The following is a 19,083-nucleotide window of genomic DNA, read 5'->3' as shown; positions in this document are numbered from 1 at the left end:
AAACTACTGAGGGAATATCCTGGCATTTCCTGTGTGTAGCTTAAAATACTACCTTGATCATTGCATCGGTTTCCACAGAGTCCTGGTCTTTCTCCTCAGACTGAGAGTCGTCTTCATTTAAGTCTTCACTGTATTCAGAATCCAGTGCTGGGCCTGTGCTGTGTCTGGGTGTCTTCACCGCCTGAAGTGAGTACGGAGTAAGGTGGACTTCCTTATTGTAAGTTCTCGTGAAGGCTGCCTTCACCTAGAGGAAAGGAATAGAAAGAGGCTGTTAAAAATACAAGTGCCAAACAATACTTTTAAACTAAAGGTTTTGTGAGATCCTACAAGATCCTTGAAATATTTTGCAAAATATTTATGCATGTACATGTAAGCGTACTTATAAACATTTTTCTATGGAGAAGTTCTGTATTTTTCAAGACATTCTTAATGGAGCCCATGACTCAAAAATAAGAACTAGTATTTGGGAACATTAGGCAGGCAACAAAAGGAACTTTAACTCATCATTTTTGCCTATTTAGTGCATTCCACAGTTCTACAAAGTAAGAAGTACAGTGAATCAATAAATCAAAAAGACTTACAATAAGGTACAAGATAAAGTTGGCCATTAATTACCAAATACATAAATTACTTTTATCATAATAATGGTTAATTCAAAATACTAAGTAACTTGAAAAGCCTTAACTTAAAGCTTCTAAACATAATTGTAGAATGAGTCCTTGAATTCTAACAGGGAGGTCTCTGATGAGGATTTACCCATAACCATAAAGTCAGATCAAAATTCTAGAGAAGGCAAGCCATAGAGAATATATCTTCTAAAACAGCACCAAAGAAACAGGCAGTGTGAGGTACTGGATATTACAAATTCATGTTATGTCATTTTAGTTTTTTCATGCTCATTATATAAAGAAAGTAGGGGATATTATAGTTGGACACTCTATTATGTAATATATATATATAAATAGTAAATTATATATATAATTACTAATACATACTAAATTATATATAATATACAGATTAGGCAGATTGAGAAAAAGTATAAAAATCCTCAGCCAATAAACACGTCTTTCTTTTCATAATGTATTACCACCACCCGACTTACTTCCCCAGGCTCATCTACCTGCCTTTACAAGGAATACATTTATACTGGCTTCTCAGATTTCAGGTCTGGCTTTTCCACTCAACATAAAGCAATGATAAAACTACAAATTGTTACAGTCAAATCCAGAAATCCATTCTTAATACTGCACTCAAATATCATCTTTGGAAAGCATAGGCCCTAAGAAGTAAAAAGCATTTAAGGGGGAAAAGTTAAACCTTTTTAAAGCACCTACAACATCTCTGAAATACTCCTACTACAAACCTGGCAATTACAAAGTGATGGAGAACCAGTGAGTTACACAATTTACCTTGGGGTCCAGCTTGGAGAAGGGACTAGGTTTGCCTCCCCAGCTGCTAATTTCCATGATATTCTCGAAGTCTTCTTTCATCAAGTAGTAGGAGTCCATAAGAGCAATAACATCCTGTACCCCTTCTACCCCCTGTGAGGTCAAGGGCTGTACAAGCGCATCCCTTATATGTGACAGATAATCCACGTTTACAGTCCTTTTGCTGGAATAAGTTCTTAAACCAAAACAAAAGAGACATAATCGTAGTCAGTGGCAAACTACCACCAAGTCAAGTCATAGCGTGAAGTTCAATCCACTTTTAATAATGCCCAGTGTAATGTCTACTATTTAGCAGCTGGTAGAGAAAGCCTAGCATGACACCATCAGGAGCATGGACACGCCAGTGTGCTCACAGGGAATGAATTCTCTACTTATCTGCGTCAGTGAATGAAAAACACAAATGTAGGTTCTACTTCCAACCTACTCTCAAGGCCTGGGCAACAACAGGACTTCTATGTGCTCATACTTAATACAGCCAAAGACTACTCATTCCCAGTTCCAAATATTAAAAGCATCAGCAAAAGGCCGTGAGATTTCCTACCTCAAGTTCCACTGCTATTTCCTACATGAGGGTCTGTAATACCTTCTGATCTCTGATTATAACATATGAAATTATGTATGAATGTTTCCCTCATATTTCCTAGTATGGTTACTCTGAAATCTTTAGTTCTAGAGCAGGGCTTTCCCCAAACTGAGAAAACTGCAGAAAATGTCCCTGCAGAATCACGAGGTGGTCCATACTTGTGAGGGGAAGGCTTCAGGAAAAAGTCTGCTGAGAACTACAATGACTTTCTCTTTTGCTCATAAATACTGTCAAAGACAGAAAATAGATGAACAAAACAAAATACCAATCTAAATCTTTCCAATCCAGCTGCTTCCATCATCAAATGAGACAGTTATATGTGTGCACACTCCAAACAAGAAACCTCAAAAGCTGTTGGGCTTCAGAACCCATAAAAATTTTTAAATTATTAATGAGTCCTGCTCTTGCCTTCAGGTAACTGAGTCTGAATAGTTCTCTTGATCAGAAATCTAGAACCCTGCCCCCAACTGTTTTACTACCTAGGCAAAGAATCCGAAAAACTCTTATTTTTAAATTCGCCCATTTCCTCTAGATTCAGTCTTCCATAATCAAGCACAACTAGTACTTGAAGACAAGTATGAGGCCTAAGCCACAGTGCCTAAGAAAATCGTGAAATCTTTTTCAAAAGTATTCTATGTTTTGTTACATTACTGTTACCTTCTACTTAGAATCACAGAAAAGCCAACTCTAGAAAAGTCAACTCTAGAAAAGTCTAAAGGTATCATCTAGAGTTCCTAAATCAAGGGTTCTTAACCTCAGAAATCTGTAATTCCCCTAGCATTATGTGCATTAGTGCATTTGGGGGTAATAAAGATCACAGAGCTTTCAGATTCTCAAAGGCATCTATAACCCCAACAAGAACTAATAATAAAGTCGCACTTCCATTTTTAAAGAGAAACTGAAATCTATAAAAGTTTGACGACTTAATCGGAGTTAAAAAGTTAAATAGGAAAGTCCTAATTTACTTTCAAAATTGTGAAATTCACTATACATGTCCTCTGATGATGACAATGTCCTGTATGTGATTCATTAAGGAACAATTATTGAGCAATTTTATATGCTAGATGAGTAGGCCTCAGTTCCTACCACCAGAAATGTTCGCTCTAATGGAAGAAGGGGACAGACACACAAAAGCACAGCCACAGAAGAAAGTGGAAGTCCAGTGCTCACAATCTACATGAATACGGTGGGGGTGTAAAAGGCGGACCTCCAGGGCACAGGGATGCATCACCGTTTTAAAAAGCAGAGGGCAGGGAGTAGGAAAAGAGCTCAGAGCCAGGCCTCCCATTTGAGCAATGAGAAAAGCAGTGGGAAAAGCAACCCTTTCCAATTTCTAGAGGCCATGGACATCCCTTGGCTCATGGTCTCTTTCCCCATCTTCAGAGCCAACAATGTAACATCTTAAAATCTCTTTCTGACTTGATACTGCTGCATCCCTCTTTTTCTTTTTGGTAAAGACCCTTAATTACATTGGGCCTGCCCACATAATCCAGGACATTCTTTGTATCTTAAGGTGACAATAAATTTGTGTTATTTTAAACCAGTAAGTTTTGGTAATTTGTTACAACAACAATAGGAAACTAATACAGAAGTGGTAAAAAAAAGACCCATGCCATTGGCTAGGAAGAGGGAACACAGTAGGAAGTAGTATTTTACAAGAAAAGAAGAGAAGAATCCTTTCAGTTCAGCTTCAAGCAAAAGTTAAGAGTGGACCAATGTTAATCTTCCTTCCAGAGATCAGAAAAGAGAAATAAGACTGCTCAAGGAGTTCTTCATGGTTAAAAATAAATTCCTAAAGTTCACTTTAATATTTGTGTGCATGCCCATTTTCTAAGTTTCTAAACTTAAAAAAAAAAATTGTACCAAATAACAAGAATTTTTGGACTTCATTAAACTTCTCCAAGCACACTGATTTTCAGTCATCTGCATGTCTGCCCTCTGATGTTACATGCTAAACTGTGTCCCCCATCCTAAATGACTAGGTCAGTTTACTACTAGGATAGGTAAAAACTAGTTCATTTATTTAAATAGTCCCTTTTCCTATTATTTGGAAGCTGAGACATTATGTATGCCTACTAGTAATAGGCATAGTCATAAATAGCACTACCTCAGATTTACGTAGCTTTAAAATTTATCTTAAAGTTATGGCACATCTACCAACTGGGCTTATTCTCCAAAGTATCCTTTTAAGTGATAAAACAAGTATTATAACTGATTATAGATAATAAAACTCAGGCCCACAAAATATAAGGAACTTATCCAGGATCACTTATCTAGTTAGCAATAAAATCAAAACTAAAACACAGATCTTTTGACTTACGCTATCCTCACTGGATAAAGGCTAAATATGCGACACTGAGAAAATGCCAGACATGGACTAACACCACTTACCTGAGACTCATGTGCAGTGCGAGGTCCTGTACAATACGATCATGTTTGCCGGTAGATGAGTGCTTCCCCAACCAGCTTGGAAAGGTAGGAAACTGGGTCATGTACCCCCTCATTAACTCTCCAGGAAGAACACTGGCATAAATGGCCTGAAAAAAATCAATTGCAGTCCACAATCTGAATTCAGTACAAAGTTGCTTCCTTCACAGCTACTGGCTTCCAAGGAGTCTCGAGCAACGAAGCAGCACTGTCCCAGGTCCTTAATTCCAGGGCATGACACCCTTTCCCTCTTCCTCTTTCATCTGTCGGTATGGGAAACTCCTCCCGGACAAAACAACGACCAGTCCAAAACATGTTATGGCCCTCAGAGAGATCATCTGGCAATTCGGCCTCCTCGACCAACTGATCCCAACATACCAGTTACTTCATGATGCAGAAAAGACTTTAAGAGGAAAATGGTTGTCTTTTAACATAAACTGTTGACAACAGGTGGATCAAAACGTGGAAAACTGAAGAGAGTATTACGTAAACTGGCACTTGAGAAAAGATTTTTTAAAGGTATCCTTGAATATCTTTAAGATTCAGGGCTCACACTTTTTTAAAGTTGGAATTATTAAATTTCGTATCCTGCGTTATTCTAATAATATTCTCTCATAAGCATTTTTCATATTAGACAATCTTTATAATTTTAAGAACTGCATAATATTCCATCAAGAGTATTTACCCTAATTAATCATTCTCCTATTGCCAGACATGGAGATTTTCTCCAATTCCTTATAGTATCAAAACTCGTAACATTTTTGTACATAAAGCTTTTCCTATGTTTAAAGTTATTTCTTTAGCATAAATTCTTAAAGATACAATTATTAGTTTAAAAAATGAACACAGGTAAAACTTAAGAGAAAGAATTCTTTATATCCAGAATGAATCTTTGTTTTTTGTTTCCCAACAATGTATGGGTAGAATCAAGACAGGAGTAGGCCCTCCAGAAGTCCCTTACTTATTATTACTCAAGCCAATAATGCAGTATATATATGCAAAACTCAAGAACAAGTAACACTCTAAATTATGAAAGTTCTCAGAACAGTTTTGAGTGGAAGTTACCACCTAAGTAAAGTACCCAGTATAAAGCTGCCTCTTCAGCAAGGAAGAAAAAACTCAGAATTCACACGTCAGAGAAGCAGCCGCTGACCCGCCGCTGGCTGCATTACTTCAAGTAGAGCTACTCAGTCACCATCGGGGAGAGCCAAGAATGACAAAAAAGAAATGGATTCTTAAGGTAAAACAGAGCAAATAAAACTTTTGACTAACATGTGATTTATGTCCAGAATCTATCTTATTTATGTCCAGACTCTAACGTTCCTAATTCCATATGTCCATTTACATAAAAACATTTTGAAACCCTGAAAAGTAAGGCTATTTTTATGTTTTATTTTTATTAAGAAATAGACCACTGTGACCCCAGAGTGTTTTAATCTAGACCAGACTTTGTTTTTTCCAGAAGAGCCATAGTGTTTCTCTGGTATTTCACGTAACTCCAGGAGCTAGCAGCCATTCTGTTCTACCTAGAGCAGAGTCTGCATCTTAAGGACAGCCCTGTGCTTACCTGTGTGGGCAGAAGACTCCAGTTCTGCCTACTCCGGATCTGACGGTCCACCAGGTCACCATCACATATGCTATCTGCTGCTCTGCTTAAAAGCATCAAGTGCTTTTTCATGTCACCCCTGCATAAAACAGAGCAGTCTGGATTACACCACTGTCCCATACCTCCTACCCCCCTCTCCCAGGAATCTGGCCCTCGCTGTGCCGGAAGGGTACCAATTGTACCCCTCACTAGCTCTGAACACTCACCCTGCAGCTATAGGCTTCACATGTATGTAGTTCTCCTGGACAAAGAGGGGTGCTATCGAATAATCATGAAAGAAGAGATCTGACTTGTCCACAAGTGACATATGAGCGGTCTCCTCTCCAGCCGCAAACACTTTCCGGGCAACGTCAAATGGGCCCTAAAAAAAGGGAAGGACACACGTAGTAGAATGGCCGATGTCCCAAACACGGACAACATCAAATTCTGGCAGGGATGTGGAGCAATAGGAACTCCCATTTACTGCTAGTAGGAACTCAAAATGGTACAGTCACTTGGAAGACAGATTGGCAGTTTTTTTACAAAACTAAATATACTCTTACCATACCATCCAGCAATTGTCCTCCTTAGTATTTATCCAAACGAACTGAAAACATCCTACACAAAAAACCTGCACATGGATCTTTACAGCAGCTTCACTCATAACTGAGAAAACTTGGAAGCAATCCAGATGTCTTTCAAAAGGTGAATAAACTGTGGTACATCCACACACTGGAATATTATTCAGCACAAAAAAAGAAATGAGCTAAAATAAGGCCATGAAAAGATACGGAGAAACCTTAAATGCATATTACTAATGGAAAGAAGCCAATCTGGGGGCACTTGGGTGGCTGTTGGTTAAGCATCTGACTCAATATCCGCTCGGTTCATGATGTCAGGGTCGTGAGATCAAGCCCTGCATCATGAAGCCTGCTTAAGATTTTCTCTTCCTCTCCCTCTGTCCCTCCCCCTGCTCGCACTTGCTCGCTCTTTCTCAAAAAACAACAAAAAACAAAAACAAGCCAAACTGAAAAGGCTATATACTGTATGATTCCAACTACATGACATTTTGAAAAAGGTGCAACTATGTTGAGACACTAAAAAGATCAGTGATGGCCACCTGGATGGCTCAGTCGGTTAAGTAGCTGGCTGACTCTTGATTTCAGCTCAGGTCATGATCTCAGGGTCATGAGATCCAGCCCCGTGTCAGGCTCCACGCTGAGCACAAAGTCTGCTTGTCCCTCTCCCTCTGCTCCTCCCCCTGCTCATGCTCTCTCTCTAAAATAAATAATCTAAAAAAAAGATTAGTGATTGTCAGGGGCTGGGGGAAGGGATGGATGAACAGGAGTACAAAGTATTCTTAGGGCAATGAAAGTATTCTGTGTGATATACAATGGTAGATACAAGCTACAATACATTTGTCAAAGCCCATGGAATGTACATCAAGAGTGAACTAACCGTGATGTAAACTATGGACTTTGGGTGATAATGACGTATCAGTGTGGGTTCAACTGTAACAACTGTCCCACTCTGGCGGGGGGATACTGATAGTGGAAGAGGTTGTAGGAGACTGGAGGCAGGGGATAATAAGGGAAGTCTTTGTACCCTGTGCTAAATTTTGCTATGAAACTAAAAGTGCTCTTAAAAAGTTTATTGATTTAGGGACGCCTGGACAGCTTAGTCAGTTAAGTGTCTGCCTTCCGTCGGGTCATGATCCTACAGTCCTGGAATCAAGTCTCCCATCGGGCTCCTTGCGAGGCAGGGGGCCTGCTTCTCCCTCTGCCTGCCACTCCCCCTGCTTGTGCGCGTGCTCTCTGGCAATTAAAAAAATAAAATCTTAGAAAAAAAAATTGGGGGCGCCTGGGTGGCATAGCGGTTGAGCGTCTGCCTTCGGCTCAGGGCGTGATCCTGGCGATCTGGGATCGAGCCCCACATCAGGCTCTTCTGCTATGAGCCTGCTTCTTCCTCTCCCACTCCCCCTGCTTGTGTTTCCTCTCTCGCTGGCTGTCTCTATCTCTGTCAAATAAATAAAATCTTAAAAAAAAAAAAAAAAAAGAAAAGAAAAAAAAATTGATTAAAGAAAAAAAAAAGAGGGAGAGAGGGGGTTACAAACACTACTTAATCACTGCTCTAACTGTAATAATGAGTTCTGACTAGTGACTAGGTGAAATAGAACAGATAATACAGACTTCTAGTTTCGTTTCAGAGAGGTCATTAAATTATAAGCCATTTGAAATTCTGAAAGTTCCAAAACTTCAAAACATGAAATCTATTCATAAGGGACTCTAAAAAGGCCATTTTATAATTACTGAAGCATGAGTATAATTTAAAACTTCCATTTCTCATAATTTACAATGTACATTAACAGTACTTGAGGAAAAATTCTCTTGAATTAGAAAACCTTTTAGCAGCTGTCTGTCTTATAAATATCCACAGGTTCAACAGGTATGTCAAGGAACTGTAATAACTACTTCTACTAAGTTAATATGAGCAGAACAAGAAATGCGTTAGCTTGAGGAAGTAACTACTAAATGGAAATTTATGTTACCAGTTTGATATCTTTCTTGGCTCTGTGAGAATCAGCCTTGGCCTGGTCATAGGTTAGCGCCTTACTTCGTGCACACCACATCCTCAGATTGTGTAAAACCTAACAGAAAGCAGAAATAAGACATGGTTAAGTATTAAATAATGCCACTCCTCCTCTCTGAAGTTGAAGGCATTAATTCAAAAGAATCAGCAACTATTACATAATATGTATTTAATTTACCTGTCTGATATCTTGATTGGCTCCCAAAATTATTTCATTCATAGCTGGAGGGGGGATCTTCAAACCCTCTTTAAATGCAATAGACATCATAGCACCCTGAAATCAACAAAGGGGAATCATAATGGTTTTTTTTTAATTCACATAATCAGATATTTTTAGGATATTTATCAGGTACCTTTAAAGGTAACTTTTGAGAAATACTGACCAAAAAATAAGAAGGAGAGTGTGAGGGAGAAAAAAATTCCAATCAGCATACCTTAATCTGTTCAACTCGAGGTCTTTGAAAACGAAGATCAAAACAATAATGAACCAAAGAGCGAATCTTGGGATGATTTCTATCATTGCACATACAAATAATGGGAATTTTTGTATGTTTTATCAGACCAATTAATTCCTAAAAGGCAAATTTGCAACACAAAAATAATTATTTTTAAAAAAAACAACAAAATACTATACAATGTATGTATTTCAGGTTTTGAAACCTCAGCAACATGCTTTTTAATTGCTGTAACTATTACAGCATAATTGGCTCTTTAAATATTAAAACACACACACACAAACTAAAAATCAACAGTAAAACTGCAAAACTAGTGCTTTCATTACCTGAATTCCTCCCCTGTCCTCATTGCCTGCCATGCCATCTACTTCATCCATGATGAGAGCATGTTTCATGCTTACTGAATGGGCTGCTCCGCCTGACCCATGCTGAGAAGCTATGGGATGGGACAAAAAAGAGCAACAGTTCAAATGCTGCTGCTTTATTAAAAAAATATGTAAAACATTTTAAACCAAAATGCAAGAGGCACAAGCATATGCAGATGAAAAGACACTCTCCCTCCCACCTAAAACATGCGTGCATAAAAATATATATCTTGGTTTTATCATTCAATATATTTTGGTGATCTGTTCCTTATCTGTCAATATGCAACACCTCATTTTTTAAGGCTGTTTAATAATATCCCATTTTACGCATGTATCATAATCACTATTGATAAAATACGAAGATGCTTCCAACCTATTATAAATCATACTAAATGAATATCCTTATATGTATGTCATTTTGCATATATACAAGTATATCAATTGCTAAATTCCAAGAGCTGGAATTTCTGGGCTAAAAGGTCTACATAATGTAACTTTTCAGGATGAGACAAGATCGGGCGCATTCAGGGTGGTATGGCCGTGGACTACATAATGTAACTTTTGAAAAATACTGCCAGACTACTCTCCAGAGTAGTACCAATTAACTAACACTCCCACCGGCCAGAGTGACGTTTCCTGAGCAAATCCTTTTTAATGATCTGCTACCACTGAAAGTACCAAGAATTCAGGTGACCACGCAATATCCACTGTAAGTTCTAAATCTGCACTGCTGAGTCTGTAGTGTGAGCATCTTATTTTTCCCATAGGCTCAGGACATAGCAGACCACTAGCCACAGCCTAAAACCTTCAGTTTCTTCTTCCAGTGTCCCCTTCACAGTTTCTTCTCCTCTGGTACTATCTTTGCCTATATGACCTCTTTCACCACAAATGATCCTCTCCTCCAAGGCCTGTTGAACAAATACTACCCTTACCCTGGCTTTCCCCAGTGCCCCAAATCAAATCATTTCTTCATCTACGGGCCTCTATTACCTCACTCATCACACTGAATCAGAATAATTTATTTACTCTCCCTCTTCACAAGGTTCACCTGTGAATCCTCTAAAATAATGTGCAAAATGCATAAACATGTCCATATGTGTATTTTTTAACACATTCTTAGAAACCGCTAAGAAACTATTGTCCTATAAGAGTTCCATCATTAGCCCCAAGATTTATTTAGCACGGTGCCTGGCACATAGTAATGTTCAATACTGGTTCCTAAACGTTGAAGTGAACTTGTTTTCCTTACATAACCAAAGAAATCAGTTCAAATACCCACATACTTGAATAAAAGCCTGTGATGCTGGTATTATTCAGTGATTCAGCAACAATCTCCTTCAAACTGTTCTTACTCCGAGTGTCACTTGCATTCAGTTCCACATAGCTATACCCCAATTCCTAATCAAAATATTGGAAACCGTTACTGTCACAATGCAAATTATTAACTCTCCTAAAAAACAAGGCAATTAATGAAGAAAGACAGCACAAAAATGACATAAAGAACCATGGATAAAAAAGACAAAGACAATGAGATAATATGCCTCATAAATATTAAGAGATTTTTTAAATACATACATATATACCATACACGCACAAACATAAATTCCATCTTAAAACCACAGCTGATAAATACTAATCTAGAAGAGTATACCTGAACAAGCAATTTTACCAAGTTTGCTTCTTAAAGTCTTATAAAGAATTAAATATACCCATCCCAAGATTTCAATATCAGATATAGAATTAATCTATTATAAGATACCAAAAAATAATTCTTGACTCCTCAATATGAAGTTAAATCATTCGTTATCAAACCATCCTGATACATAATCTTCTTACCAAGCTGTGAAAAATCAAGTTATTCTGACTCATTTCCCAATTGATTATACTGATCATAAGCATTATATAAAATGCCTTAATGCAATTCCCCTCCAAAATAATGATGATAAAGGGAGAAAAGAGTCATGTTTACAATTGTAGAGACTAGGAAAAAAAAATCTTTTTTTTTTTTAATGTTTGTAACAGAATAGAAAACATACAGCTGTTATACCCACTTAACATTTATGCTCTGGTCCGTAAAACAAGGACAAAACAAAACCACCAGGTTATAGGACAAGGGTTGGGAAATCCAGTAGTATATTTAAAATAAGTTTAAAATAAGTTTAAAATCCCTCATTTTGGGATGCCTGGGTGCCTCAGTCGGTTAAGCATCTGCCTTCAGCTGAGGTCATGATACCAGGGTCCTGGGATCGAGTCCCGCCATGGGGGAGGGGGGGTCCTTGCTCAGCAGGGAGCCTGCTTCTCCCTCTGCCTGCCACTCCCCCTGCTCGTGCTCTCTCTCTTGCTCTCGTGCGAGAGTTTTAACTTTTACAAAAATAAAAATTAATAAAAAATAAAACCTCTCATTTTATCATTCCGATACCACTTCATGTATCATTTCACATTCTGAAACATGAACTCTGGTTTGCTCTGGTGTCTCCTCCTCTCCTGGTCTAGATATGAGCCATAGAGACAAGAGCAAAGGCAGGCTCCCAGAGAATCAGACTCATTGGGCCACCACCCTCTTCTGTAAGCCCATTTCATTTGTCACGTGAGGATGGTAAGAATACATAAATTCGGTACAGACAATTCTTAGAAGAGTACATAAAATATTTCTAAGAGTCTATAAGACATATTCATATTACCTAAAAGATAATGCACCCAAGGGCTCAGCACACTGCCCGGCACACAGGTAAATATTACCTATTATTTTAATTACCAATATTAAGAAAAGGATGAAAATGACAAACATCCCCAGAACCAAAGTAAATTCTAGAAGTTTGACTTCAGAAAGTATATACACAGAAGGTTAAAATACATACAGCAAGACCTACCAACACACACACGTGTGTGTATCTCCTAATCCATTCCTGGATTAGCTTTACAACCGCACTACGACACAACACTCACCTGACAAACCAGAGAAGCTGTGGTTGTCTTGCCAACACCTGGCGGGCCTGAGAGCAGCGCTGCTTTAAAACTAGAGCCATCATCTTTGCCAGCAAACTTACCAAACTTTGCTGCTGGGAAAAAAGAAGTTCCAGAGTGTTAACCTCTCTTACCTAAGAGAAATTCAGGAACAGCAGGAATCACTGTGCATAAGCTGAAAAATCAAGAGCAGTCCTCCAGTTTACCTCTAAATTTGCAGACTATTTTCTACAAACCATAAACAACAGTTTCCAGAGCATTTAGTGAAACTCTACTGCCTACCTCACTTACACCCAAAATAAAACACTAACTAATCAACTCCGAAATTCTGATGTGAAACCATAATTTTATGAGTTTCCTTTTGTACAAAAGCACAGGTCAGGGAGCAGAGTATCTGGGTTTCAGTCCTAACTCTGGCTCTGCTAATTCCGCCGCTCACCAGCTGGGAGAAGTAATCTAACCTCCTGGGCCTATTTCCTTCTTTGTAACATGAGGGTAACAACAGTAATGTGCCTGGCAGGGATACTGTAAGGGTGAACACGCTGATCACAGAGCCAGGCACGTCTCAATGAATGTCAACGAGCATCATCAGCTACTTGATCACAAAAAGAATGAACTGAAGATGGTGTGTCCGCAACTTTCCTGCCCAGCTCAACTCTAGAGCATTCTTCTCCCCTTATCACATGGTGCCTGACACATCAAGGGTGCTCCATACAGACACGATGACTGGAGAGAAAGGGCTAAACCTGCTACAGGCATGGGAGAAGGGACTATAGTTCACCTGAGCCTTATAAAGTCTTCTCCAGGCATACAAAACACTATATGCCCCTTTAAGGTAGATTTTATGTGGTTTTAGTAAGAGAAAAGGAGGGGTGCTTGGGTGGCTCAGTTGTTAAGCGTCTGCCTTCGGCTCACGGCATGACCCCAGGGTCCTGGGATCGAGCCCCACATAGGGTTCCCTGCTCGGCAAACCTGCTTCTCCCTCTCCCTCTGCCTGATGCTCCCCGTGCTGTGCTCTCTCTAATAAATAAATAAATAAATTCCTTAAAAAAAAAAAAAAAAGAGAAAAGGAGTCAAATTTAACTCTGTATCATTACAATTACAGCCTCTGTCATAAATAAGCTGGCAACATCGGCCAATGTCTAGTGACCAGATGGACACTGATAACCCAGTCATCGCTCTGGGAATTTTGCCTTCTTACTTCTCACATAATATCCTCCAGGGCAGCGGGTGCAGCTCAAGGACACAGTACTGACATCTGTGATCTAAAGCCTCGGTTTCACTAACACCCCGGACATTACACACAGATTGTACTGTTCCTTTTCCACACTAAATGCATGGTGAAGCAGCGCAGAAACCAGAGCGGAGGCTCCTAACCGCAAATGCGCTCTGCGGTTTTCAGGCTGCCTGGTCCGGAAGCGGGCCTCAGCTGCTAACTTGCACTCTCCAACCCCGAGGCTCTCCGGCACGCTTAGTGGCTCACTCACACATCTTCAGGCCTTGGTACCTGTCTTCTCTCCCGCACAACACTCCTCCTTCGCTTCGCCGAGCTTCCTCCTACTGTTTCCAAGTCTTCACCTACTGTCCCTTCCTCCAGGGACGGGAGCACACCACTGCGTCCCTGAGCACACAGCTCCATGCTCTTGGCGCCCTGCCCCTCCCCAAGACAGTGCTCGCACCACATCTCCTAGCTGCTGCTTCATCTCTCTGACTGACCGTGAGCACACGGAGGGAGACGGTTTTGTTCACAACAGCACCTGCACCCAGAGCGGGCTTTCAACAACCGTTTGCTGAGAGACGAATGAACCAACTAGTATACTGTCTCACACGTGTGGAACTGAGCAATGACATGGTGGCACACACACGAAAATGAATGAAGCCTTAAACTCACCGCGTTTCTGATCTTCCGACGGACCCTTGTGCCAGTTCCGGAGCCAGCGCAGGAGTTTGTTGGCACAGCTCTGGTCACCTTGCTGTCCAATTATGGTCTTGAGCGAGGTTGGCTTATATTTATCCACCCAGAGCAAATCTTCCACTTTGTTTTCAGGGCTGTCATCAGCCAAACTCCTAGCCCGGCTGTCACCGTTTGTCTCCTCGGCCACCTGCTCCTCGAAGTCCAGGCATCTCCAAAGCACACTTGTTTCCTTTTTCACTGGCTTTGTAGAGCTGTCCTTTTTGGGAGTCAGTCTGCTTTTTTTAGATCCTGATTCCTTCTTAGTTGGGCTAATTTTTCTTTTTCCTTGGTCTTTTTTTTGAGGTGTTCTTTCTAATTTGGACTTTTCTTTCTTCATCTTAAAAATTGGAAAAGTGAGGAAAAAAGAAACCTGATAAGATATACAGAATATCTATCCTGCTAAACATACTCTATAGGGCAATCTGGGATATCCTAAGTGAGCTGCCCGACGAGGGTCTGGTTTTTCACAATGAACCCTGCTGTTGTGGAAATCACCACCTTCCAAACTTTACAAAAATTAACAACAAATACATTGAAAAGCACCCAAATGCAGTATTTTTTAGTGAGACAATACTAGTTTACGAATAATAAATATTCTGTAATCAGTCTGAAATCCAAGATAAAAGATTAAGAAATTTTTGTTCCAGCTTTCTGATTCATTATAAATTAACACCTCCACAAAAACTTGTACACAAATATTCACAGCAGCATTATATGTAATTATAATTATATAATTACATTATGACAAAGAATAGAAACAACCCAAAACGGCCTTCAACTGAAGAATGAATAAACAAAATGTGAGATGCACACACAATGGAGTATTATTCACCAAAAAAAGGGAGTAAAGGTCTGACACATGCACTTCAGTGCAGCTGAACCTTGAAATCATACTAAGTGAAAAGAAGCCAGACATAAAGGGTCACAAATTGCATGTTTCTCTTTAGGGAAAATGTCCAGATTAGGCAAATCCACAGAAATAAAAAATACAATAGTGGTTGCCAGGGGCTGGGTATGAGGAATGATGGCTAACTGGCTATGGGGAGTGATGAAAATGTTCTAAAATTAGATACTGGTGATGGTTGTACCATCTTATGAATATACTAAAAATCTCTGACATACATTTAAAAGGGTGAACTTATGGTGTGAATGTCTCAGAAAAGAAAAAAATAGTGCCTCTTTGCCAGTGAGTGGATGCTGAAATTAGTGGGTGAATGTTTGAGGAGAAACAGGATATTACCATAGTATTAAAGCTCCCTCCAAGATATCAGTTACAAAGGGAAAAACAGTCACTTTACTAGTGGAGAAACCTGTCAGAAACCACCTAAATCAAGATTAACATCACCAATAAGAAGACATATTGACTCAGGGTCGTAAGGTCGAGCCCCATGTTGGGCTCCACACTGTGCACAGAGCCTGCTTAAGATTCTCTCTTCCTTTCCCTCTGCCTCTCCCCTACCCCATCTCTCTAAAACAAATTAAAAAGACATATTAGCATACACATCTAATAATGCAGAGAAGAACAAAATATCATTTCTCTGGAATTCCTGCCAAAAATGTATAACCTCAATCTAATCTTAAGACATCATAAAACCCAAACTTTGAGACATTCTACAAAAGAACTAACTACTACTCATCAAAAGTTGCAAGTCCAGGGGGCGACTGAGTGGGTCAGTCGGTTGGGTATCCGACTCTTGATTTCAGCTCAGGTCATGATCTCAGTGTCCTGGGATCGAGCCCTGCTTTGGGCTCTGTGCTCAGCATGGACTCAGCTTCTCCCTCTGTTCCTCCCCCTGCCTGCACACTCTCTATCTCTAAAATAAACAAAATCTTTAAAAAAAAAAAAAAATTCTCAAGGTCAGGGTGCCTGTGTGGCTTAGTCAGCTAAGTGTCTGACTTGATTTCGGCTCAGGTTGTCATCTCAGGGTCATGAGATCAAGCCTGTATCAGGCTCTTTGCTCAGCGGGGAGTCTGCTTCTCTCCCTCTCCCTCTGCCCGTCCCCCTGCTCGTGTGTACCTGCTCGCTCTCTCTCTAAAAGAAATATATCTTTAAAAAAGTCTTAAGGCCATAAAAAGACAAGGAAAGGCTGAGGAACTGTCACAGATTGGAAGAGATAAAGAAGATACCACAACTAAACGCAGTGTGGGATCCTAGAAGAGAAAAAGGACAACTGCGGGAAAATGTAAAGTTCAATAACACCTGTACTTTTAGTTAACAGTATGGTATCAATGTTAATTTCCTGGCTTTGGTAACTTCTTTTTTCTATGATTTTATTTATTTGACAGAGAGAGCATAAGCAGAGGGAGCAGCAAGCAGAGGGAGAGGGAGAAGCAGGCTCCCTGCTCAGCAGGGAGTCCGATGCGGGGCTCAATCCCAGGACCCTGGGATCATGAGCTGAGCCGAAGGCAGACGCTTCACTTACTGAGCCAACCAGGCACCCCTGGCTTTGATAACCTCTATGGTTATGTAAGTTGCTAACATTAAGGGACACTGGGTAAAGGGCCAATCCAAATCATTCCGCAAGATTGTTCTAACTGCAATAAATGAGAAGACCACCTCACCACCTGGGTGACAGAGCTGAAGACATTAAACTTGGGATTTGCTGGCACCCTTGTGTCCTGTACAGGGGAAAAAACCTGAGTGGAGTGGAAATGAAGGAGAACACTGGGAGAAGCAGAGAAGAGCAACAGAAACTGAAAGAGTCCTGAAAGCACTGTGGTCTCCAGATCCAGGAGTTCTGACATCAGATCAGACAGCCCATAATTTAGTTATGTGAGCCACCATTTTTTCCTTTTTGTTAAAATTAACATGGGCTTCTGTCACAACTGAGAAAGTCCCAATACATTCTAAATGGAAATGAACTTAACTGCTGATTCCTATGACACACCCTTTAAAGAACTCTTAAAAGCAACACTCTTTGTACAAAGTCACTACAAGAATATGGAAAGTTATTAAGTAGATATGGTAAGTGCAATATACCGTGCTCTCAGTCTCCTCATATTCTTTTTAGAAAGGTAAGGAAATATACCAAAGAAGACAGCCTAAAGCGGAATCCACCTGCTCAGAAGGAAATAAGGTAGATTCATCTGTGGTAGAAGGGGAAGTTAATCTTTTAGGCAACAGGCCTGTGGCCACTCACGAAACGTCTCTATGAAATAGGAAAGTTGTTATATGTACTAACTTGATCAAGGTCATTTTATACGAACCTCGGCTTCAACAGCTATTTCATACTTAGACTTCTTGCCTGGCATAGTTCGAATCAGATTCAACAGGCCATCTTCATCAATAATATTTGTCCCCAAGGCTGCTGCCTATGGATTAAAAAGGCAAATCATTAAAACTGTATCCTAACCATTTCTTTCTGTTAAAATAATAATAATAATAATAATAATTCTAGGGTCTGTTTGTAAGTGAAAACCACATTTGTAAATCAGAAAGACTGCAATATTTTTAAAAACCATATTCATGAAAAAGTACCATTAGATAGAGAAAATAACAAACACATCCCCTAAGAGTGGCAGGCTGGCAATGGAGGTGTCACACGAGCACTTCTGTGGATTGCTTTATCTTGTCTTCTACCCTAGGAGGGGCAAAGCCACTAGGGCCTTCCAAGATGGACTCGTCTGAAGTTTTTGTTAACTCCCACCATCTTCCCTGTTAAAATAACTCCAATGTGTCCATCTCCAAGTGATGAATAATGATTGAAGAATCAGAAAAGTCCTCATCCTCCCCCCAAACTCCCTTATAAGCTACGAATAGCCATGTGACAGCTCTGGCCAATGAGACTTAAGAGGAATTCTACAAAAGCTATTTCCAGGCCAATCACAGCTAGTGTGACATCTTACCACTGCTTCCTTTCTCCTGCCTTAAATGTGGACTTGAATGCCTACAGCTACAGTTACCTTGCAACACAAGGCACGTGCACGGAGACTAAAGCTACCAGAATAAGGGTGACAGAGACGGAGGACGGAAGCAGCCTAGCTACATCACTGAGCTGCTGGGCCATCCCCAGAAACTGCCTACCTCGGGGATTCTTGTTGGGTAAGAAAATAAACAGCTATTCGCCAAACCACACTTATTAGATATTCTGTTACTTGGAGCTAAATATAATTTTCCCCAACACAAAAACAGCTTTCAATAAACAAAACTTAAGATGGAGTCTACAGTGACATATATAGGAATATTTAGGACTACAAGAAAAAGAAAACTATTTGCTTCTATCTTTGAAAAATGATCTAAACTAGAATACTACACTAAGAAAGCCAACTGAACAGGAACTATGGCTTCAACTGGAAAACGAAAATCTTGAAGTTGAAGCCAAGAACACTTCTGTGGACGAAATAATATAGGCATGAAATTACTTTTCCAATTTTTTTCTTCATCTCATTCTGTGTAGAGGGCATTACAACAAATGGTCCCAGTAAGACCCTGCCAAGGCAAGCAGGCTATTTCACTGTGTTGAGAAGACAGCAGAACCCACCTTATCACTCTTGGACTGTCCACTATCACGACCCATGACAAGGTAGTTTGTTTTCTTGCTGACATTTCCTGTTACTTTTCCCCCGTAACGCTCAATTAGAGACTTGGCCTCATCTCGTTCAATGGACTCCAGCACTCCTGTGATTACAAATGTAAGGCCTTCCAAGCAATTTTCAGCTCCCTAAAAACCAAAATGTTCAAGCAGAGAGGAAATTACATGGTAGCCTTCCAAA

The 19,083-nt window shown here is 39.9% G+C and overlaps 1 protein-coding gene across 1 annotated transcript in view; it reads right to left on the bottom strand.

The window, feature by feature from the left end:
- RFC1 (replication factor C subunit 1) overlaps window positions 1-19,083 on the bottom strand; it is a 78,763-nt gene that overhangs the window by 2,835 nt on the left and 56,845 nt on the right. The window contains exons 11-24 of the mRNA XM_045770537.2: window positions 18,852-19,031; window positions 17,578-17,682; window positions 14,308-14,707; window positions 12,399-12,511; window positions 10,736-10,850; window positions 9,414-9,523; window positions 9,067-9,204; window positions 8,811-8,906; window positions 8,592-8,690; window positions 6,271-6,425; window positions 6,026-6,143; window positions 4,423-4,568; window positions 1,410-1,623; window positions 53-244 (exon numbers count right to left, since the gene is read on the bottom strand). Of these exons, the coding sequence (XP_045626493.2) occupies window positions 53-244; window positions 1,410-1,623; window positions 4,423-4,568; window positions 6,026-6,143; window positions 6,271-6,425; window positions 8,592-8,690; window positions 8,811-8,906; window positions 9,067-9,204; window positions 9,414-9,523; window positions 10,736-10,850; window positions 12,399-12,511; window positions 14,308-14,707; window positions 17,578-17,682; window positions 18,852-19,031 (2,181 nt within the window). The remainder of the gene's footprint in view (window positions 1-52; window positions 245-1,409; window positions 1,624-4,422; window positions 4,569-6,025; window positions 6,144-6,270; window positions 6,426-8,591; window positions 8,691-8,810; window positions 8,907-9,066; window positions 9,205-9,413; window positions 9,524-10,735; window positions 10,851-12,398; window positions 12,512-14,307; window positions 14,708-17,577; window positions 17,683-18,851; window positions 19,032-19,083) is intronic.

The sequence above is a fragment of the Ursus americanus genome, chromosome 8 (genome assembly GCF_024610735.1).
Source record: "Ursus americanus isolate L20-20 chromosome 8, mUrsAme1.1.p, whole genome shotgun sequence".
In the NCBI taxonomy this organism is placed as follows: Eukaryota; Metazoa; Chordata; class Mammalia; order Carnivora; family Ursidae; genus Ursus; species Ursus americanus.
This window is presented reverse-complemented; position numbering and strand designations above follow the sequence as displayed.